The sequence below is a fragment of the Tursiops truncatus genome, chromosome 15, assembly GCF_011762595.2.
Source record: "Tursiops truncatus isolate mTurTru1 chromosome 15, mTurTru1.mat.Y, whole genome shotgun sequence".
NCBI classification, from domain to species: Eukaryota; Metazoa; Chordata; class Mammalia; order Artiodactyla; family Delphinidae; genus Tursiops; species Tursiops truncatus.
In genome coordinates, this window is record NC_047048.1 from 1,244,674 (window position 1) to 1,267,631 (window position 22,958).

At 62.4% G+C, this 22,958-nt stretch overlaps 1 protein-coding gene across 10 annotated transcripts in view; it reads right to left on the bottom strand.

Moving 5' to 3' along the window:
- MAD1L1 (mitotic arrest deficient 1 like 1) overlaps nt 1-22,958 on the bottom strand; it is a 315,604-nt gene that overhangs the window by 59,049 nt on the left and 233,597 nt on the right. For 9 of the 10 annotated variants that reach the window (XR_004522011.2, XR_004522012.2, XR_004522010.2 and 6 more), the window contains one exon: nt 1,815-2,022. Coding sequence is in view for 6 of the 10 variants with exons in the window: in XM_073793248.1 (XP_073649349.1) it covers nt 1,815-2,022 (208 nt within the window). In the remaining 4 variants the exon portion in view is untranslated. Of the gene's footprint in view, nt 1-1,814; nt 2,023-2,402; nt 2,751-22,958 lie in introns of those variants that run through there. The other variant, XR_004522013.2, reaches the window with a different exon arrangement.

Consider the following 22,958-nt stretch of genomic DNA (forward strand, 5'->3'; position numbering starts at 1 on the left):
CCCAGGAACAGAAGGCCTGTGCTTTCCAGGCCGGGATGCCAGGACCCTCTCCGTCTGGCTGCTGCCGATGAAAAGTGCAAAGTGAGGAGTTTGTGTAGGAGCGCCAGCTGAAAGGCCAGGAGAGCAAAGCAGCACCCCGAGGGGGGCACGCGGGGGTCCTGAGCTCTGGGGGCCTCGCGCTGCGGCAGTAACCGTCTCTGCTCCGACCTGCGGTGGGGAGAGAGCTCTGTCCTGGGCACGCCTCTGCACGTTTCTCGTCGTGGTCATGACTGGATGCTCTGATCCAAGAGCCAGCCCTGCACAGAGGCCACCGCCCCCTCTGAAGACAAGATGGGAGAGGCCGGCACAAGGTGTGAACGGGCATGCGCGTGCGTGTCCGCAGGAGGGCGTGCACTTCACACGACACGTGTGTGCTCACCGTCCATAAGCCCAGCACGCGACCTCGGGAGAGCAACTGAAGGGCAGCTGCAATCCTGTAAAACCAGGAGGCGCAGAGTTCAGGTGGAAGATGGCAGACCGCACTGATTCCGCACCGTGGGGTCACAGCTGAAGCCACGACGGTGCACGAACCCCCCATCTCACAGAGGACACTGGGCCGAGGGTCCTGGGACCACGACGCGCTCAGGATGCCATGGGAAGGGGGACAAGACGGCGAAGGACGGAACAGCACCAGGGAGCAGGGATGGAGCGTGGCTCCCGCAGGACGGCCGGGCTCAGCCTGGCTCTCGAGACCCTGCAGCTTCGGCGCGGGTGGTGTAGGGAACGCACAGCTGGGGCTCAAACTCAGGCCTGGCTGACCGAGCGCTTGGCCTCGTAGAGCCCCTGTGCCCCAGGTGCTGAGGGCAGCCTCCCACCTCCACGGTCTCACGGGGCGGTGACCGCTGACCTCAGGCACTTCGAGAAAGGCTGGTTCCACGCAAGGTAGACGGTGGAAGCAGATGGGCCGGAGGGGGGCTACACCTACGAGCCTGGCAACGGGCGACGCACAGACCCCTGCTCCAGACAAGAGGACGGCTGCACCCACTTCCCAACTCCAGCCGCAGTGGGCACGCGGGAAGAGATGACAGACATGGGAAGGGGAAGTGGGGAAGGGCTTCCCAGCGGAAAAGCCACTCAGAAATGCACGTGGCGAATGGCAAGAAAACAGCAGCCTGGCCCTCTCGACGCAGACGCCTGCGGACACCACTGAGGGGGCAGCAAGCAGAGCCCTCCTCCCAGCCACCTGTGGGCAGCAGCGCTGGGCACCCTCCGACAGCACAGCCTTCCCGTGGGGCCGGACTGGGTGACCCCTGGGAAAATGGAGCCTCCAGAGGGTCCCCTCCCTCCTTGGCACTGATGAACCCACGTCTCTCTGCACTAGGGCGGGACCTGGTGACCGCGGCGTGCCGGGGACAGGCTCAGCGGTCACTGCACTGCCCTGGAGAGACGAACTGCGAGGTCAGAGGCTGTGGCCCTGGGTTAGAACTGCAGAGCAGGCGAGACCCGCGTGACAGAAAAGGCAGCTTCCTGGGTTCCTCACAGACCCCTGCGGAGGGCTTGCTGGGTCCCTGAAATGTACTCAGATGGTCAAAGATGGCCCCCGCTTCCACGGAGTACTGGGTTTACTCACATGCGTAGAAACTGCTAAACGACACTAACTTGTTTCAGGGGTCGGCAGGGCTCCAGCCATCGGGTCCTCATCGCGCCTGTGTCACCTCCTGCCGCTCTGCAGGCCGGCACCACCAAGCCTCCCGCACAGCCCCGGGGATGCCCACAGCCTAGCTGCCTGCACGGGCTGGACAGACGGACAGACGGACGGACGGACGGGGGCCTACCTGCCACCGCCCCGGACGAGGGCAGCCCCGCGGCGGCCTCCAGGTCGGGGGGGACGGCGCCGCCGGCCTCCAGGGCGTGGACCAGCTCCCGCAGCCGCGCGCACTCCTCACGCAGCCGCTGCCGGTCCTCGTGGAGCCGCTGCCTCGCCGCGCCGGCTGGGTTCAGGCTCAGGTGCAGCACCTTGGCTCTGCTCTGGTCGTAGTCCCCCTGCGGGACCACAGGCAAGAGGTCAGAGCCCCTCGTGGAGCGAGAGCAAAGGGGAACCCGAGCCCGGCCTGTGGGGTCCCAGCCCCCCTCCCTGGGCTGTGGCCTCCATTAAACGGGGGAGCAAACAGAAAGCCCACCCAACCCATCTTCAGAGCATCGTCAGAACTCGGCACACGAGCCCCCTTCTCTGAGTCTCGCCAAGTACCAGCTACCGGGAGGGAGGTCTCTTCACAGTGCGGCGCTTTCAGACACCATCAGCAAACACCCCAACGCCTCTGGGTTCTCGCCAGCCTCTCGGCGACCCTCCTGTCTCATGGTCTTTAAGAGTGGGACCCGTTTTTTAAGATTTAAAAACAAACAAACAAAAAAACCCAACTTACTAAAGCTGACGCTGAAGCAGAGTCCCCACGTGCCCCACACGGTCCCGATACTGACACGTGACATCAGCCGTGCACCTGTTACAGTTCGCAAGCGAACACTGACGCCATCCTAACTGAACTCCCTACTTCCTTCTCAACTCCTTAGTTTCCTCCAAATGCCCTTTTCTGTTGCCAGATCCGTCCTGCGGGACCCCACGGGACTTTTAGCTGTCCGATTTCCGCGGCTCCTCTGGGCTGGCGGTTTTCTGGGCTTTGTTTTGGGTGACCTTCAGAGTGTGGAGGATGCCGCTCGGGCGTCCTGAAGATGCCCTGCTGTCGGGATGTGGCCGACACTTTCCTCACCGTTACCTGGGGTCAAGATTAGGGGAGGAAGACCCCAGAGGTTAAGTACCTTCTCATCACACCGTGTGGACGCTCCCCGCTACCAAGGTGACCCTGACCCCTGGCTGAAGTGCGGTTGTCCCCTTTGGACACACCCACACCTAAGGAGTCAGGGTTACGCTCCCTTCCAAGTTGACGAGACCCTCAACTGTCTGCGGACACAACCCACCTCTTCCCCTCCCGGCTGGTAGGAGCCCGCCAGCCACAGGGGAACAAGGTCAGCCCGGCAGAGTGTGAAGGGGGCCGGACATCAGGGGAGGCGTTTGATTAAGTGGGTGCTGAATGGCCTGAAATCCACACGCAAAACCCAGGGCCCAGGGCGGCTGTGGCGACCTTGTGGGAGAGGCATCACCGCACGTTACAAATCTGCAGTGACCGAGGCAGGTGCTGAGGGCCAACGGGGAAAGGACGGTCTCCCCAGTACGTGCTGCAGGGTCAACTGGATGCCCACATGACCTTGACCTTGACCTCACACCACACAAACATCACTCCTGAGTGACAGCAAAGCTACACGCAAAGGTTTAGGAGAGAATATAGGGACGTCTTTGTGACCCGGGAGTAGACGAAGGTTCTTAAACAAGGTTCAAAACGGGCTAAACAAGTGAAAGAAAAAATAAACTGGACTTATAAAAATTAAGAACTTCTATTTATCAAAAGAGTAAAAAGGGAACCAACAGAGTGGGAGATACATGAAACACATAAATCTGACAAAGAACTCACATCCAGAACATACAAAGAGCCCACACGAATAAACAAGAAAAAGCCAGACAAATCACACAGGGTGGGGGGGGGGGTGTCCCCCACGGAGGACCGCGTGTCAGTGAGAGCGAAGGTCTGCACGCAGGACGACGTGGGCAACCCTCTCACACAGAGCGGAACAGACCAGCCGGACCTGGCGGACAGACATGGGGTGGCCGCTGACACCACAGGACGAGGTCGGGGCCAAAGGCAGAGCTGGGAGGGGACTCGGGTCTGTGCTGGTCTGGACGCTGGTGACCGAGCGCGGTCGGTGAGAGACACTCACTCCTGACGTGTGTGCTTTCCCGTACGTACACGTGTTACTCGATACGAAGCTTCCAGAGTGTGCACCAAGTGAGTTCATGGGTGCTTCCAGGCACAGGTCAGCTCTGCCTCAGCTTTCCAGGCGCGAGCATCAGTGAATCCCCCGCCCCGCAAAGCCCACTGGCATCGGGTTTTGCCACCAAGAGTCACCCCAACAGATGAGAAGGGCCCAGGCGGTCAGCAAACAGACCACCGACGAGTAAACTCAGGAGGCAGCGCCTCTGCTCCGCCCAGCTGCTGTCCCCACGGCTCAGCCCCGGGCGTCTGCCAGGAGGGGTAGCGCAGGTCGGAGGCTTCAGAGGTCAAGGTAGAGGCCAAGCCTCTTTGGCCGTCACTCCCTGGGCCTCCCAGGGCGAGGGCTGAGGGGGGCCTGGGCATCCCTCCCACCCGGGGCTGAGACAGAGACACGGGAGTGTCCTGGGCTGAGGGGCAGTGGCCCAGGCCCGGGCCCGCCCACCTCTCACAAGGGATGCTGGGCCAGCTGAGTGGGCATCTCCCTCCTGCCCGGACACCGAGATTCCTTCCCGGACAACCCACCCTCCCAGCTGTGACTTCTGCCCACAGCTCCCTCTTCCGGGGGGCGGCAGAAATGGCACCCTTCACTCAGATTGTCGAATCCCCCGGGAGGGAGGCCAGGGGTGGACCCTCACTCAGCGGAACAGTCCCAGCGCGGGAGCCAAGTTGTGTGGCCACCACTGGCCAGCCCTCGGCCAGCCGCCAGCTCAGAGCCCCCGAAAGTGACCCCAAAAGGGAGGGAGGGGAGCATGGAGACACCCCCTCCCTGCCGCAGGCAGAGAGAGGGCGGGAGAGGGGGAGAGAGCCTGGCGGAAGGCAGAGGGCTGGCAGCCGGCGCCTCCCAGGCTTCTGAGAACCTTGTAAAAACCTCGAAGGATAAAGAGACATCCTGGAACTCCGAGTGAATCACAGACTGTCAGGGTTGGAAGGGATCGTTATTTCATCCGATTCTAACACTCTGGGAGACACAGCCAGGCGTATGGAATCCATCTGCCCTGCGCATCCTGGCAGAGGGCCCCGCGGCAGACGGGAGGTGGGCCGGGTGCAGCGGGAACTCATGTTCCCCGTGGGTCTGGGGTCAGGGGGGTACAGGGAGAGGACGAGGGCAGATGTGCTCTGCAAAGGGCCGGAGAGCACATGCGTCAGGCGGTGCTAGTCACACCATCTCTGTCCTAGCAGGTCAGCTGATGGGGAAGGAAGGAGGGACGGGGGGAAGGAAGGAGGGACGGGGGGAAGGAAGGAGGGAGGGGGGAAGGAAGAAGGAGGGAGGGGGAGAAGGAAGGAGGGAGGGGGAAGGAAGGAGGGAGGGGGGAAGGAAGGAGGGAGGGGGGGAAGGAGGGAGGGAGGGAGGGGACGGAAGGGGGGAGGGAGGGGAAGGAAGGCGGGGGGGGGCAAGGAAGGAGGGAGGGGGGAAGGAAGGAGGGAGCGGGGAAGGAGAGAGGGGGGGAAGGAAGGAGGGAGCGGGGAAGGAGGGAGGGGGGAAGGAAGGAGGGAGGGGGAAGGAAGGAGGGAGGGGGGAAGGAAGGAGGGAGGGGGGAAGGAAGGAGGGAGGGGGAGAAGGAAGGAGGGAGGGGGAAGGAAGGAGGGAGGGAGGGGAAGGAAGGAGGGAGGGGAAGGAAGGAGGGAGGGGGGAAGGAAGGAGGGAGGGGGGAAGGAAGGAGGGAGCGGGGAAGGAAGGAGGGAGGGGGAGAAGGAAGGAGGGAGGGGGAAGGAAGGAGGGAGGGAGGGGAAGGAAGGAGGGAGGGGGGAAGGAAGGAGGGAGGGGGGAAGGAAGGAGGGAGCGGGGAAGGAGGGAGGGGGGAAGGAAGGAGGGGGGAAGGAAGGAAGGAGCTCTGGGCGCCGTGGACACACAGCCCCGCCCTGCACAGCCCCCTCCAGTGTCCCTAGAGCTGCTCTTCCTCATTTGTCTTCAACCCTTTACTCGTGCAAAGCAAAAGCGGGCTGGCAGGCTGAATCCACCGGGCTGCACCCCTCTCCTTTACCTCAGATATTCAAGGGTCCCCCTTCCCCCCAGGCCACAGGCTCTCCCAGTCTGGCCATGCTGACCACTGGCTTCACGCCCACCTCTCTGCCTGCTCAGGACTCACATGCTGACGCCCCGGGAGGGCCCGGGCAGGGAGCTGGGCACAGAGACTGACCCCAAGGTCACCAGTGACCCTTGGCCGAGGCGTTGGACCTGTCGAGCCTCAGGGTCATCCTGCCCAGCAGATGTGGGGAGAATCGGGGAAGACGGCACCTGGACATCAGGGTCGGGGGCAGGACGCTGCTGTGGAAACGCCTGACACCCCACGGGCAGGAAGGGGAGCTACCGCTCCCATCCCAGAGCACGGTGTCTGACCACCGGCTTCCCCTTGACGGGAATGAAGGAAAGAAAACACTGCAGTGGGTGACAGGATTGAAGGATCACAGGGAGAACCAGCAGGGCTTAACCAAACCAGACCAGACCAGACCAGAGGGGCAAATGCTCGCAGCTCTGATGAACTGGGGGAAGTGACAAGCCTGCGAAACCTGCAGGTGCCGAAGTGAGCGTCTGGCGCCGGAAGCCGGGGCCTCTGCTCCTGCCTCAGGGTTACTACACCCACAGCCCCACCCCCGGGACGGGACGAAGACGCTCCCTCTGCCTGCGCTGGGACACTGTGAGCGTGAAGGGCAGAGGGCCGCGTCATGCCCACCGCCCCCAGAATTCCCCGGCGAAGGCCCTGCTCGCCCTGGCTCCAGGCCAAGTGGGGCGTGAGGCCCGAGCCTGCAGGCGAAGATGCCGTGGAGCCTCCCTGGGATGCAGGCCGCAGGGAGGGAGGCATGGGGCCTCCAGCCCGGGAGGCGGGGGGGCAGCCCAGCAGGTCCACCTGCTGGAAGCTGTGCGAGAGCCCGGGAGAGACTGGCAGAGCCCCCAGACAGACCCTCGCGAGAAACAGGATGCCAGCTGCTTTAAGCCACTAAGCTGTGGGGTGTTTGTGACAAGGCAGCAGGTAACTGAAGGAGTCTCCTGAGGAGCGAGACGGAGCCCCAGCCCCCGACCCGGGGCCCCAGGGTCCCAGCAAGGGGGTGGCAGCCCCCGGGCCCAGGCCTTTGTGACTCAGCCTCAAGTCCGGGTCACAACAGACAGGACGGCTGCACGGGGTCTGCTAACGCCATTCTGCCCAGGGAGTGAGAGCGTCCACGGCCCCTGGGACTCACACTCTGACCCTCAAACTTACGACCAGGCGATGGCGGCCAAGACAGCAGAGCCGGCACAGGGTCAGGTCGAGTGTCCAGGAAGTGCCCCTGCCTCTACGGTTGGCCAATGCTCGACGCGGGTGCCAAGGCCCCCCACCAGGAGAAGGGGCTGGACAACTAACTGGACACCCGCATGCAAGAGCACCAACCTGGATCCTAACCTCACACCAGACACGAAAACGACCTCAAAATGGATAAGACACCCTAAACGTAAGAGCCAGCACTACACAACACGTGGAAGAAAATACAGGTGTAATGCTTCACGACACTGGATTTGGTCTCGGATTCTGCAACGTGACACTAGAAACAAGGAACAAAAGAAAAAGTAGACAAATTGGACGTCCTCAGAATGAAAGACTTCCTCAAAGCACACATCACCAAGGAAGTGAAAAAACAACCCACAGAGTGTTAGAAAACATCTGCAAGTCACTCATCTGGGAAGAGACTTGTATCCAGAACATATGAAACTCTTACAACTCAGCAACAACAACAGAAGAAAACAACAAAACCAAAACAAGCTTACGTAAAGACGGGCAAAGCACCTGAATAAAGCTTTCTCCAAGGAAGACTTACAGACGGCCAATAAGCACACAGAAGGACACTCAGCGTCACGCCATTAGTAAGCAGCGGAACGGAAAAAAAAGTCACGGTGAGACGTCACTGCACCCATCGAGGTGGCTAGAATGACAAAGTCAGTCTCAGCGAGGCAGGGAGAAACTGTCCTCCTATCGCTGCTGGGAATGGAAGACGGGGAGGCCCTTGCGGGAAACAGCTCCGCAGACAATTAAAGACAGAGCTACCACGTGACCGGCGATTCTACGCCCAGGTACACCCCCCAGAAGAATAAAAACACACGTCCACACAGCGACTTGCACACACATGTTCAAAGCAGCATCAGTCACGATAACCGCTCAAGTGTCCAGGAGCTGACGAGTGCACTGACACAGTGTGGTCCATCCGCACAACGGAGTACTAGTCAGCCGTAAAAAGGAAGCCCTGACACCTACTACAGCACAAATGATCCCTGAACACACTGCGCTCAGGGAAAGAAGCCAGTCTCAAAAGGCCACACATAGGACTCCATTCATGGGAAACGTCCAAAACGAGGAAATCGATAGAAACCGAAAGCAGACTGGTGGCTGCTTGAGGCTGGAGTGGGGGCGGGGGAGAGTGGGGTGACAGCGGAAGGGAACAGTGTTTCCTTTCGAGATGATAAAAATGTTCTGAAATTGTGCGGGGATGGTTGCTCATAATCTGTGAAAATATGAAAAACCACTGAACTGTACGCTTCAAAAAGGTGAGTTCTGTGATATGTAAATTGTATCTCAATAAAGCTGTTTTGAAAAAAGAGAAATGAAAGAAAACAGGGAAAACAAACAGTAGGACGTGTGTGGACGCTCCATCTGCTACCGAGAGCCTGGTGCGGCTCCAGGCTTCCCTCCACACGCCGCCCCAGCCTCCAGCGGCGGAGAGGCGCTTGGCTCCGCAGGAAGCACGTGCTGGGCCGGGCCGGCCTCGGGCCTGCAGGGGGTGCCGGCCCCACTGCTGCGGCACGGGCGCTGCCCGCCGCGCGTCTCCACGCCCCCGCGGCTCCTGCGGCAGCAGGTCTGGGCGGAACGACCTGGTCGATCCCGGCTTCCTGGCTTCGGCTCTCACACCTCCTCCAGCGCAAGGGCTCCTGCGCGGCCCCGCTGTGGCCTGGAACTCCACACCAAGACCCTACTCACTGTCAAGACCACCGTCCTCAGGGCAGGTCTTGGCACCTGGCTCTGACCAGCTGCCCTCCCTAAAATGGCCTGGCTGGAGCCCGGCCAGCCCAGCCGACTCAGGCCTGTGTCGCCTGTGGCCAGCCTGGACTTCCAGCACGGCCTTCCAGAGGCGCCTCCTGGGTGGGTTGCGACAGCCCTGAGGGGCTGGGGTTTGCCACAGACCCTGCCACCTGGAACCTTCCACTCGGTGCTCAGGAAGCCAAGGCTGAAGAGCCCTTTTGTCAGACGAGGGGGCCTGAGGCCGGCTGGTTCCCCTGGGAGTCTGATGGGCCTGGAATGGAGAAGCAGTACGGACCACGCGGCCAGATGCTGTTCCCCGGTGCCAGGGTGGACCAGTCCCCATGGCCCGGCTGGACTGGACACGGGCACCTCGGGGTACAAGGAGGCTACCCAGACCCCATCCTCCCTCACACAGGCCCGATGAGGCTGCCAGGGGTCAGGAGCCAACAGGACCACGTGGCCAGGCTGCGTGAGAGGGGGTCGAGGTTCAGCCCACTGGGGGCTCTGCTCTCTGCGCCACCCCTCCCGGAGCAAGGAGGCCCTCCCCGGCCACTCCTTCCTCCCCTCCTCCCTCCCTCCTTCCTTCCTTGGAGAGGAGGGAGGCAGGGGCTCCGTGAGGACAGGGCTTTGTCCCGCCCCCCAGACTAGTGAGGGGAGCCCCGTGAGGACCCACTGAGAGGAGGTGGCGGGGACGTGGCAGCAGTAACGCAGAGCCCCCAGCACGCCCCCTCCCTGCTCCGTTTGTCCACAGCGCCTACCAGCTCGTGACGCTTTCAACTCTGTCCCGTCACCTGTCTCCCCCAAAGGTTAGGGCGGCAGCCGCTGCGCGTCAAGTAAACGTTTGCAGGAGGAGTGGGTGACGGTTATGACTGCACAGTGTCCTGCGGTTGAGAAACCAGAGGCCCAGCTGGTGACCAGAACGGGGGAGTCGCAGGGCCGGCTGGCCAGGGCTTCCCGCTCCCTGGGTCCGGGGAAGGGGTGCCGGCCGTCATCCCGGGCACGCAGGGCCATGGGCACAGGGGGCTCGTGGCACCGTGAAGGGTGTGTCGGGGGGCTGGCGCCGCTGAGGCAGACGGAAGAGCACGAACAAATTTGCTGAAATCTGCTGCTGCGTGACAGTTTTGAGGAAGAAAGGGGAAAAATGGCTCTAATCTTCTGCTAAAAATTTGTTGCCTTGTTTGATTTGCAGCTGAGGAAACTGTTGAGACACTGACGAGAATCTCAAAAGGAAAAGTTTTGAACCTTCCTTTGACGTGTGGGTGCAATTACTGGCTAAACAAAAACATCCCACTGGCCGAGGGGGTGGAGAGACGTCCCGGTCCGTGACTGCGGAGGAACGACCCCCGCGGTCCAGCTCCCCCTGCGCCCGCTCCAGCCGAGCCGGGTCCTCGGGGAGCCCGCACGAGGGGCTGGGCCTCGCGACCCGCACGCCCAGGGCACGGCAGGGCGTGCGGCAATGCTTCTCCCTGGGGCTGCAGCCAGCCCGCCGCCCTCCGCTCACGGACCAGTGGGGCTCCTTCTCGGGCTCAGATTCTGTGCTCAGACGAACAGCCATGTCCCCCTGAGTCCAGGCCACGGCTGAGTCCCCTGGCATCTGCCTCGCTCCTGTCTGTGTTCAAGTCCTGCCCCTAACCTGCTGGCGGCCCGGGCCTCCTATCTTCCTGGGCCTCAGTTTCCATCTGCTGAAGCGTGAGGGCAGTGAACTTGATCTGTAAGGACCTTCCAAGCCTAGCACCTGGGAGACCCGGATGGAGGACAGACCCCCCCCCCCCCCCTCCCCCCCCCCCCCCCCCCCCCCGGGAGCCTGTGTGCCCTGTGGATGGACTGTGGCTGCCCCGGGCCAGGGAAGGGCTGCCAGGAGGGCGGACCTGCCACGAATAGTAAGAGACGCTGCTAGCAGGAGACAGAGGCCCACAGAGAGTTAAAAAGCCCGGTTAGACCGCCACCGAGCCTCACGCCTGTTTATAAATCCCCCGGCCTCAAAACGAAATCAACAGCTCTCCTGGCTGGAGGAAGACAGCTCAGGGAGAAAAGCGGGGGAGCTGCGGGTGTCCCGCTGGGCCGGAGTGGCAGGGCCGACCGGACCTCACGGATCGGGGGGGCGGGCACAGACCTCGCCAGCCCCGCCTCACCCCAGCCCGCACACCCGCCTCCGCGAGGCCCAGGGCTCCGCGACCTCGGGCAGGTCCCTCGGGCGCCCCACGGGCCGGGGTCGCTCGGTGCTCGGTGGCTCAAGGGACGCTCCCCGGCTCTGAAGCTGGGGGCACAGGCCCGGCCCAGCCCGATGGTGTGCTCACCGCGGGCGGAGAGCCTGGGGATCGGCGGGGGCACCACGTGACAGTGCAGGCCGGATCCCCCCCAAGACCCCCGGCACCAAGACCGAGAAACCGAGGCCCCTGCGGCCACCCTGGACCAGTCACGGGAGGGGTGAGGAGGGGAGGGGCCCCGGGCTGGAGGCAGGAGGGCCACAAGGGAGGGGTGATGGGGGCTTGCCCTGGGGACTGCCCCCTCACCACAGGCTCTCCGCGAGCCTCCTGCCGTGGGCCGGTGGCCACGTGGGCCGACGCCCTGCACCCCCTGCACCCTTCGTGTCCCCTCGTCCCCCACCGCAGAGGCCTCATTCAGGAGCTGGGCACCTGGCACTCCTGTGGCCGAGGGCCCTCACAAACGAACACGCGTGGGCTGTCAGGGTCTAGGAAGGGCTGCGAAGGTCCCTGACTATGCTCATGCTGCCCAGCCCCGGGGGACCGGCCACTGCGGCCGCCGACGGGCCGGGCTTGGGGAGGGGGCCCTGCCGGGCCTTGCCAGTTCCCAAACAGGCAGTGTGCGCTGGGGCTCTCCAGGCAGCTCCAGGAAGGGCGGCGCTGTGGGGAGCCATGCCTGCCAGCCAGCACACGTGGAAGACCCTTCTCACACTACCCTCCGGTCGACCGTCTCCCCAGCATGGCAGGGCGAGTTTATCTACCATCAGCTGTGAGGCGCCACGTGGGGCCTGGACACACAAGTGAGCTTGGCAGGCTGTGTCCTGTGGCCGCCGCATGTCCCCTGCCCAGGAACAGTGGGGCCCGGGGAGGCTCTCACGCAGCCAGGCCCACTGCTTGTCCCCCTGCGGCCAGCAGCCCCCTCGGCAGAACGCCTGGAGGGAATCCACCCCAGTGAGGAATCTCGGGGCCCGTCCTGGACTCTTAGGTCCTGGCCGGGAGCTCTGCTGGAGTGTGATGTTTCCAAAGATGGGGGCGGGGGGGATAGGCAGGGAGAGCACCGGGGCCTTCGGCAGCTGGGGCAGGCTGCCCACGGTGCTCCCCACCACCAGGAGGGGTGGGACGGGTCTAGCTGAGCTGAGGCTGGGGTCACCCTGGGGTAAACCTCAACGCTCCCAGACTGCACCGGAGGGCAGCTGACATCCGGCAGCCAGTGCCGCCGCAGTGACAGAGAAATACCCTGAGAGGTGAGTGGAGCCGCGCAACGTCACGTCCCCAAGTGGGGCTGCACATCCACCTCTGCTCCCGCATGAGCCAGGTGGCCTGGGCCAGACCTCACGGAACCTGGAAAAAGGAAAAATGCCACCATCCCGGGATGGTGGGGTGGGGCGGGGCGGGCCACGGAGGCCCAGCCCTTCCTCAGCCCTGACCCCAGAGCCTAGCCTGGCTCCCCCTCCGTCTCCCCTTGAGGTGCCAGGAAGATGCCCCCAGGAGGTGGCCCAGCGTGTGGTCCTTGGGGCTGGCATTCCGTTGCCCAGAACACGGATAACCCTGTACTAGTTCTGAGACTTGACCAAGCCGTTCCCTCTCTCTGAGACTCAATTTGCTCACCTATAACAAGGGGACACTACTGCTCACCTTCCCAAGTCTGGAAAGATCAAACGGTCAGTGGATGTGAAGACAGCTGTAAACTGCATGCAACTTTGCTGGGTGTGTGACTGTCACCCACGATGACCATGGAGTAAAATCTGGGCTATATCTTGATGGGTACCTCTCACACCCTCCAGAGGCAGCCCAGAATGCCACGTGTCCGAGGACCCAGGCCTTCTGGAGACATCAGAAGATGGCCACAGGAAACCACCAGTGCAAACCTGATCCCCTCAGGAAGGAGGAGCGGGGACAACACCCCGCCCGAGGCCGCAGCGCACGGGCCGGGAGCACAGGGGCGGTGGCGCAGGACAGCCTGCCCTGCACGTCCCAAGGAGCCCCCTTGTTTGCCTCCACCAGGGTGGCAGAGGGACAGGTGGACGGAAGATGGCGCTGTCCAGTGGCTGGTCGGTGCCCCCTACCTGGGAGGGAACGGCAGAGACCGCCAGGCCACTTCTGCATGGATGCAACAAGGTCCCACCTGCCGGGCAGACACAGGGACCCGGAGACCCTCTGTCCTGCCAACCTGAGCCAGACCCCGGCCCATCAACTCCAGGGCGCGGGGCTTGGCGAGTTCCCGGGACGTCTGTCAAGAGCTGAGGGCTCCACCAGTCTCACTGCGCAGGTGGGGGGCACGGCAGGAAAAGCGAGGAGAGAGAGCAGGGCCCCCCGGAGGGTCCAGCGGCCCACCTGCCACCCTGTCCCAGGCCAGGTGAGGCCACACGTGCCTCCTCCTCCCGTGCCAGCGGGCTGCCCACACTCGTCCGCAAACGCTCCCGACCTCGGGCTCTAATCAGCAGACAGGGAACCGTTAGCAGAGCCCAACTACAGGACAGTCATCGCCTGCCGAGTCCCACCCCGCGTCCTTCAGCAGGGGACTGACTGTGAGAGACGCTTGTAAACAGCCCGCAGAGAAGGAATGAAGACAATTCTCATCGCCAGGAAGGCGCGACGGCGGCCATTCAGACCAGAGACCAGCTTTGGGGGCCCCATCCCTCCCAGGGCCTCCCGCCCCACTGCCCGCCCCCTGCTGCCGCCATGGGGCCACCCTGCAGGCCCAGCAAGGTGGGGTGCTCCGGTGGTGGCTTTGGCAAGACTCTGGGCTGGGGGGGCAGCAGATATGGCTGAGTGGGGAGGTGCAGCCACTGACCGTGTGGCCGGGGAGGGGGCCTGGTTCAGCTGGCCAAGCTGCTCCCCGGCCAGCAGGGCCCCCCCACCGCTTCTGGCCACAGGCTGAGCCTCTCCCTACGCTGCCGTCACATCAGGGCTGTGAGCAAGGCCCCGACAGCACCCACCGCCGCCCGGGCACCCGGGACCTCTTGGGAGGAAGAGGAGGGGAAGGAGGAGGAACACGCCTTCATCGTTCGTCTGGCCAGTCTGGAGGCCGCTGCTCTGGCCCTGCCCCACCCCCGCCATTCCAGAGCAATGTCCTCTGAGCCTACCGACCGAGTGACCCGTGTCCCTGCTCAGATGCGCGGGTGAGCAGAAGCTCCGTCACGATCTCCCCACTACAGACGGCAAACGATAGCGGGCACCCTAAATCCACCCTGAGCCGTAGGAGCTGGCAGTGGGGGGCCTCGTGGGTCGGGCCGGCAGCTGCAGGACCAGCTGGTGAAGGGCGTGCACCTGGCCGGTGAGGGCAGACAGAGGGCCAAGCAGCCCCGGCGCCTGCGCCCTTGCCATGGACGCGGGCTCTGTGTTTCTCCCGCCAGGCCTCTGAGTTATAGCAGAAGATGTTAAACAAAGCCTTAAAAAAAAGGGTTGTTTGAATTGTGGTAAAATAAAACTTGCCATCTTAATCATTTTTAAACGTATTGCTCAGCAGTAAGTACTTCCCCACTGCTGTGGAGCCGTCACCACCGTCCGTCCACAGAACTTTCCATCTTCCCAAACTGGGGCTCTGTCCCCATTACACACTAACTGGCCCTCCCCCTCCCCCAGCCCTGGCCCCCACCCCCTACTTCCCATCCCTGTGACCCTGGCTCCTCCAGGGCGGACCTCACAGAAGTGGAATCGCACAGTATCTGTCCTTCTGTGTCCAGGTCCACCCATGTGGTAGCAGGTGTCAGTTTCCTTCCTTTTTAGGGCTGAGTGATATTCCATTGTGTGGATGGACCACGTTTTGTTTCTCCACTCACCCATCGATGGACACTTTTTGGCTGCCGGGACACAGGTGTGCAAACATCCTCGGGGCACATGCCCAGAAGCAGAATTGCTGGATCACGTGGTGAACAAAGCCGCTTGCACGACTCAGTTACGGTACCTGTGGAGGCACACTGTGCGGTCCCGTCTGACACAGTGCCTTCAGGGTCTAGCGTCTGTCCACAAACCCCCTCCACAAAACCTCCTGCTACAAGAGGCTAATTGGCCAGACTTCCCTTCCCGTTAGGGCTGCCAGGAAGCTCAGGCCCGACGGCCAGAACGTCTGGGATCTGTTTCTTGCAGACATCATGGTATCACCTGCCAGGAATTCTTTGTGGAACAGTGGGATCTTGTCCAAATAGATGTGATCACGGAAGACGGTCAGGGAGCTGACACAGTGAGTGCAGATGAACCCCAGGAGAGGGGCCAGGTGATGGCCCACCCCCAGGCTGATACCTAGCGCGTCTACACAGGGACCGGTGACACAGCCCCTCTGAGGTGTTGGGGCAAAGCCAGCAGGAACAGGAGAGTGAGCTCCCTCATGGCAGGAGGACGTGGGCTAGAGGGGACCCAATGGCGGACTTTAGATCCCCATCCGGTGTCGAGGGGACAGGAGCAGTTTGGGACGCAAATCCGGGGTGCTGGCTCTCCAGAAGTGGGTGACGGGCTGTTAAAGGGGCACGTGAAGCCGAACGCTCCACGGGCCAACACCTGGCGTGTGGGGCAGGGCCCGTGTCCTGCAACTTTGGGGACAATCCCGAAGAGACAGAACCCAGAGCTCGAGCAGGTTCTGTGTCTCCCATCCCAGTCCTGTGCACGGAAACTCCTTGAATGGAACGGACCCTGTGAGAACAGCTGGGTGTAGCAGGAGAAGCGCTGGGCCCAGAGTCAGGAGGACAGTCTGCTCCTGGCACTGCCCTGCGGGGCTCTGGGTGTTTCCGGGCAGGGCTGTCCCAATGCTGGGCTGCCCAGCTGTACACGGCTGAGTGGAGCTCTGGGGGCTGCACTGTCCTCCGTCTGCAAGGACCTCCTGCCTCTGTGCGAGGGCACTGCCCAGGGAGGGCGAGGGGACCCTCGGGCAGAAGCGGGTGCGCCCCAGCCCCTGCCACCCTCCTCACTGCAGCTGCGATGCCCCATGATCAGCGGTAAGAACACTCGACTTGCCTGAAGACGACCGTTACACGTCCTTTCTCAGCAGGCCTAATTTCCGGCTTTTTAAAGAGCTGGGTCCATATCTTTCCCATCTAGACACTTTGCAAGGACCACACGGGGGTGAAGAGCGGTATCACGGCCAAGTCCGAGAGCGCCGAGGCTGAAGTGACCGCGCGCGACAGCGGCCCGAGGCCGGCGGTGGCTCCGCCGGCTGTGCCGCGAGCCTTTTGTGTGTTGAGTACGGCCAGTGGTGGAGCAGGGCCGGACCAGACGGCGGAGGTCCCAGGGTGAAAAGAGCCCAATTCAGCGGCTCAGTGGGACCTGTCTGCAAATTCGGGGTCGGGCCTGCAGTCTGGGTTCTGAGGCCCGATGACACCCCCGGGCCCCGTGGCACCCAGCAAGGAGTCAGGAAGTTGGCATCCCCGAGGCCCACGGGACGAGAAGGGGCTTAATATTCAGGACACGTCATTCGTTGCATGAAAAAATCAACAGCCATCCGCGCCTGTGGACATTTCTCCACACAGGCGCACAGCAGTGTGCTGGCTTTCTCCGGCCTCGGCTCCAACGGACAGGAGCAGCCTGGCACCGCCTCGGGGGGCTGGAGGGCTGGGCCTTTTCCTCCATTACGTGTCTTATTTTACATACAACGTTGAGGAAGGTGGGCCGGGGCAGCAAGGCCCTGGGACCCCTGGACCCCAGGCCCAGTGCAGCCGGACGCAGGGCGTACGTGGCACTGTAAGGAGGTTACGACCCTCAGAGGCGGCCCCCCATCTGCGTGCGTGACACTCAAGGAAAGACCCACTGATGGTGAAACAAAGGAGACAAGACACTGAGAAGCAGATTCGACAAGAAACGTGCAGGGTGAACACACCTGTGAGCTGTTCCCGCGGGGGACATGGACCCCAACAGACAGAAAGACACAGCGACGTCCTTGTGGGAGGGTGTGTCCAGGAGGCGGCCGAGCCCGACCTTCATCTCCGCTCCTCACAAGAGCCGGCAAGCTCTAGGCTGGCTGGTGGGGGAGCTGGATGTGCTGATTCCAAAGTTCATATAAAAATAAGCAAGAGCTGCCAGGAAAACTCTGATAAAGAAGAGTCACAGGGGCAGGAGATCACGGAGACCCGGCTGCGACCTGACACGTGGGCATCTAGCGCACGAGGGGGCAGACCTCACACCAGCGAGAAAAGACAGGCTTTCAATAAGTGGTCCAGGCGTCCCAGGAAGAGCCTCTTCCAAAAAACAGGCAGGTATCACACTTCCCACCTTGTAAAGAATCAAAACAAAATTCCAAATCAATCAGATCTAAGTGTAAAAAATGAAACCACCAGAAAATCAGAAGAAACCATGAGAGAATTCTTTTATACCCTGACACGAGAAAGGTAAAGACATGAACAAAAACCCAGAAGCTAAAAAGGAAAAGGCAATATATGCATCTGTATAAAATAAATTTAAAAGCCAAACACTTCTGCTTGGTAAAAAAACAGCACAAAGTCAAAAGACACATGGTAAATTGGGAAAACATATTCACAACTTAAAATGAACTCCACTCCTTAATATACAAAGAGCTCCAAAAAACCAACAAGAACCAACAATCCATTTGAAAAATGGACCAGGACATTGACACATATAAACAGATTTAAAAATCCTCACTCATCTATGATAAGGAGACTGAAGGTTAAAACTACACTGAACTACCCCATTTCAGCTACCAGACAAGAAAAATCTAGAAGTCTGACGGTTGTAGGGAAACCGGCACCCTCACAGGTAGTACTACAACACGTCCCACACGGTTCCCATTGGCCCTCAGACGACTGTCTGGCAGTGCTGCCGAAATAAATGCAGGTACCCACTGACCCCGCTCTCCCTTCTGGAAGCTTCTCCTACACACAGACTCGCACACACTGGAGACTCCATGTGTAGGGCACTCGCCGCGGCCTTGCTCACGAGCATGTTCCCGCTAACTGTCAGGGTTTAATACGTCGTGGCACACGCGCACGGTGATGTGGCACACGCGCACGGTGATGCGCCACACGCCATGTTAAAAACAAACAGCGCCCGCATATCAGTGGGAAAAGTCTCCCAAATGCTCAAAGACCCAAAAGCAGGCTGCAGAAACAGTTTGAAAACAGACTCTTGACTTCAAAGGAGGGCGGGCAGTACAAATACCTATTAGGGGAAATAAACCCACCAGTGCGAAGAAGTTACCGTGTGAGAGGAGCCAGACAAGACGCCTTCTGTGCGCAACTGGCCTGACGCTCGCCACCCTGGGCAGGCATCCCATCCTCGGGCTCCCCGCGAAGGAGCTGGGACTTGGGGGGGAGGTGAAGCATCCGCCCAGGGCCCAGTGTCTGTGAAGCAGGAAGTCACATCGGGACGTGTGTCCTCTGGAGCCTACCTCCTGGGTGCTCTGCCCTGCAGTCGCCCACATGTGCCCTGGCGTCCTTGTGCCCCAAGAACACCGGCTGGGAGCCAGGCGAGGTCACTGCACTCAGCTCACAGCCCAGAGGAGGGGTGGCGCCACAGCTGGGTCCCGCAGACGGGCAGGGCCCAGGGGCAGACAGAGCAGGCCATGGAGCCTGGGGAGGGGAGCCGGCTGGAGGGCAGCCTGGTCTTGACTCTAGGAAGCTCTGGTCCCGCCACCATGGCGGGCGGGGTTGCGGGGTGGAGGCTGCCGGCCCTGTGGTCCTCACACAGACCACCCAGGCTTTCAGGGCAGAATGGGGGCTGCTGGGCAGGGAGGCCTGGACCTCCGCTGGGGAGCTGGAGCGCAACTTGGGGCAGGGGCCGGGGTCTTTGGAGCTGGGGGACGTGACCGTGTCACCTCCCGCCGTGTGGCAGACCAGCGGCTCCTGTGACCCGGGCTTCATCTGCTCAGTGGGAATGGCATCCCTGCCTCAGGGCCCGTGGCTGTTAGGTGAGAACGTAGGCAGGGTCAGGGTCAGTGGTGCCCCACGCGTGCGGTCAGCAAGGAGCCGTGACCAAGTTACAGCCAGCGGGAGGGAGTGGTGCGTGTGGCAACATCAGTGCTGCCCGCGCTGTGGCCGCCGCCGGCGCCGTCCAGCCCACACCCCTGCCCTCTGGCCGCTCAGCCGGCGCCGAGGACGCAGGTGCTCAGGGCGACATCGTCCCAGGGGATGAGCCTTCCTCACTGGAACCAGGAACAATCTCTGGGACTCAGCCCTCGCCGGGCATCCCCAGCACCATGGCCCGCAGTGTTCTGTCCCCTCCAGGAAGCAACGCCCAGAGAACGTTCCAGAAGCATGGGCAGTAGGCCACCAGGAAATCGCCGGGGGCAGGACATGCTCAAGGCCCTGGTTAGCAGCAAGAGGACCCAAGGGCGAGAGGGGTCCCGAGGAGCAGAGGCTGGGCCTGCTCTGGGCTCAGGGCTCCCTGGCAGGTGAGGGCAGGTGAGAACAGGTGGGGTGGGGGAGGGAACTGAGGTCCAAGGACTGACTAGTTTGCCCCCCGGGTGCGGGCTGGGCAGGGCGAACCTGCAGGTGGGGGAGCCAGCGGGGCTCAGGGGGTCTGCGGTGCGGCGAGTGGGCCAGGGGCCCGGGGGCGAGGGCAACGAGGTGTCAAGAGCCGTGAAGGCCGCTCCCTGCCGCCCCCCACATTCCGGAAAAGGGAAGGACGCGGAGGCTGGTAGACTCTGTGATTAGACAGCGCTCCTGCCTGGTGACGCAGGGACGGGAGCAGGGCAGGCTCCATGGGCACCGCGAGCTTCCTGATCACAGGGAACCCAGCTATTTTCTACCCCACTCCATTTCCAAAAAGAGACACTCATCTGAAATGTCTCTGGGCTGAGCAGAGCCACAGGCTGGCGCTGGGGCAGCCCCACCCGCGGGACGGAAGCAGGCAGGGCGGGAACTGGGAGGGGAGGCTCCGGTGCAGGGGCTCCTCCCACGGTCTCCGAGGGACATTGGGACGGGGGCGCAAAGCCCAGAGATGAATTCTGCTTAATTACGCGCGTGCTGAAGCATTTAGAGGTACAGATGTTTGCAATTTTCTTTAAAATGCATTAAGAAAAGAGAAAGTACTGGTGGGTGGAAGGGGGTAGAGAGGTGCTGCGTCACACAGCAGCCACAGGAGAGTGTGCAGCAGGACCTGGGGGGACGCATGGGTGTTTACTGTAAAACTCTTCAAACTTGGCCGTACGTTTGACGGTTTGTTCGTAACATGATGGGGGAACCGGTAGGGCTGAGTTTGCATGCCGGCTCCACCACCCGGGACCCAGGGCGAGCCAGGGGGACCAACCTCACCCCCCTCCACGCGAAGCTCGCTCCTCACCAGAGGGGCTACTGCCGGGGGCACGAGCGTCGGCCAGGCCCAGAGCTGCCACGCGTCTAGCCCTCAGGACTGCACCCCGGGAGCGCCAGGCGGCTCATTGCTTTGACAGCCCCAAACGTGGCCCACGAGAAGCTAAACATGGGCAACCGTGTGGCATCATCAAGGTAAGAGCGGCGACAGCGGCAGCGGCGGTGCTTCTGTGCCAGGCACGTCACCGCGTTCCCCATGACAGCCTGCAGGGGGGTGGAGTCAGCTACACGTCCAGGCGAGCAGACTGAGACCAGGGCCACGGCTGGGGAGGGACAGAGCCAACACCAGGCCCAGTGCCCAACCGCTAAGAAGAGGGATGACCGAGGGCGGGAGGGGTGGGCGTGCCCGGGCAGTGCCCTATGCCCACCAGGACCACTGGGAAAGGCCCGGGGGGCACAGGGAGTGTGTTCCCTGAGTCTGCTTCGGGCCCAGAGTCCCAGCTGGTTTGCCCAAGTTCAGTGTTTACCGAAGGGCACTCTGCCTCCACTAAACGGCCAGCTGTGGCCTCAGTTTCCCCATCTCTACACGGGGGCCTCGTCTCCCTGACGGCTGGCTACCTTAGGATAGATGAGGTGGGAGCAGCCAAGGGCCCCCAGAAAGACCCAGACAGGCCACGCACCACAGGCGGAGGGCCCAGGAACCTCCCCTCCCGGCCCGCCAGGCACTGAGTGGGCACAGGCCGGCAGGCGTGCACTCAGCTCTGAGCGGTAACCGGCGCGGTTGCCTCACCAACCAGCTGTGAACTAATTACAAAAAGTTCTAACTAGTCGAGCTCCCTCTCCAAGCATATGTTCCCAATTAAGTCAAACTGCAGTGGATTTCAATCAATCTTCCTTGAAGCAGCCCAACTTGAAGACTCCTCCAGGGGGAGAGAGGAGAGGAGACCTGCATAAGGATTACACCGGCAGCACGGCGGATAAACACACAGCCGGGGGAGCTACACGCTAATTGGGCCCCTCGGTCCGTGTCCTCCCACTCTGCCCAGGCCATGAAGCCGCGGTTCTGCGGTCGCACAGATGAAGTGGGGCCTGGGGGAAGCCAGGCCACCTGGAGGGGTGTGCTGCCCTCTCCTGCTGCCTCCACGGCCCGGGGACCGAGGTGAAGGGGACGAGGTCTTGGCCTCACGATGGTGTGGTCAGACGTGGCCTGTGACCTCCTGGTAACCCCCACGTGGGCGCATCATCCCCGATTTTATAAAGGATGTGCTGGGGACTCGGGTGGCAAAGCACGACATGCCCGAGACCACCCAGCTGAGGGGCAGGATTCCAGGCGAGGTCTACAGACTCGGATGCCGGTGCCCCCAGGGCACCACCTACGTCTCCGCGGTTTCCACGAGCCCAGGTCCCCTTCGGGCCCATCTCAGCGCCACCTGGCGGGGCTCCCTGAGCTAGACATGAGGTCTTCCCGGTCCACTCCACCAGGACCAGGACGCCCAGTGGTTTCCCTCTGTCTGCCCTGAGGGGTCAGGGTGCAGGTGGGCATCCTCCTTCCAGGGCCGAATCCGCCCGTTTCCCTGCCTCCTGGGCAGGGCCTGCCCATGGACGCTCCGCCCGGGCTGGACGGCGTTGGGGCAAACTCTGTCTCTCTGGCGGCACGGTCAGACAAGAACTGTCGCTGCGACGGGGGTGACCCGTCCGCTCAGCCTTGGGGGCGTACGCCTCTCCTCGCCCCAGAGCATCATACGACGGACCCAGGCCAGGGGCAGCAGGCAGGGCGGTGGGGGGGGCCGGGGTGGGGGAGGAGACCGGTGGTCCCGGAGCTGAGGCTGCTCACCTGGGAATGGTGGCCGGGCCACCAGAGGTGCAGCCCAAGGAGCAGGGCAGGGAGGTGGGGTGAGGGGTCAGGAGTGTGTGAAGGCCGGGGGCGACGGGGGGCGGGGGAGCGGCTCAGGAGACAACGGCCCTGGGTTCAAAGGCCAGCCCTGCTCCTTGGGGCTCGGTGCCCGTGACTAAAGTGCTGAACCTCTCTGAGCGAAGCTTCCTCGTCAGTGAAAAGGGGGCAGCAGGACGTCCCCCAGGAGTGTGGGTGGGCACAGATACAGGAGGCCTAAGGAGAAAACCCAGGGCCCACGGAGCAGAGGCCTGTGGCCCCTGTGACTGAGATGGTGAGTCAGGAGACAGGACTTGGCCCCCACCATCACAAGGACCTTTCTGAAGCGAGCCCTGTGCCGGGGCGGGGGTGCTCCCGAGAGCCTGCTGGAGCTCAGGCTGGAACTGGCCACACGGAGAAGGGGCTGTGACGTGGGACAGAAACCTGCATGCCGAGAGCCAGGCCACACCAGGGCGCAGATACTGACCCGTGCCCTCCCCAAGCTGACACGGATGCCACCTGCCGCCTTGGCCGTGAGCGGCTCCAGGATGCACAGCCAGGCCCTGACACTGCGTGAGGTCCATGCGGGGCCCAGGAGCCTGGACACGGCCGACGTCGCTGACCCCACCCGCGGAGTGCGGACTGGGCCGGGCACCACCCGCCCGAACCTCCCACATAGGAAGGCTTGAGCTGGGAGCCCCCAACACCGGCCCCGTCGCCCCACATCCACTGACGGTGCTCACTGCACCTCTCACCTGGTCTGACCCTCAACACCATCACCAAGGGCCACTGAGGCTCCTCGTGACAGGCCTTGAAGCCCTGGAGCAGGAAAAAGGAAACATGGA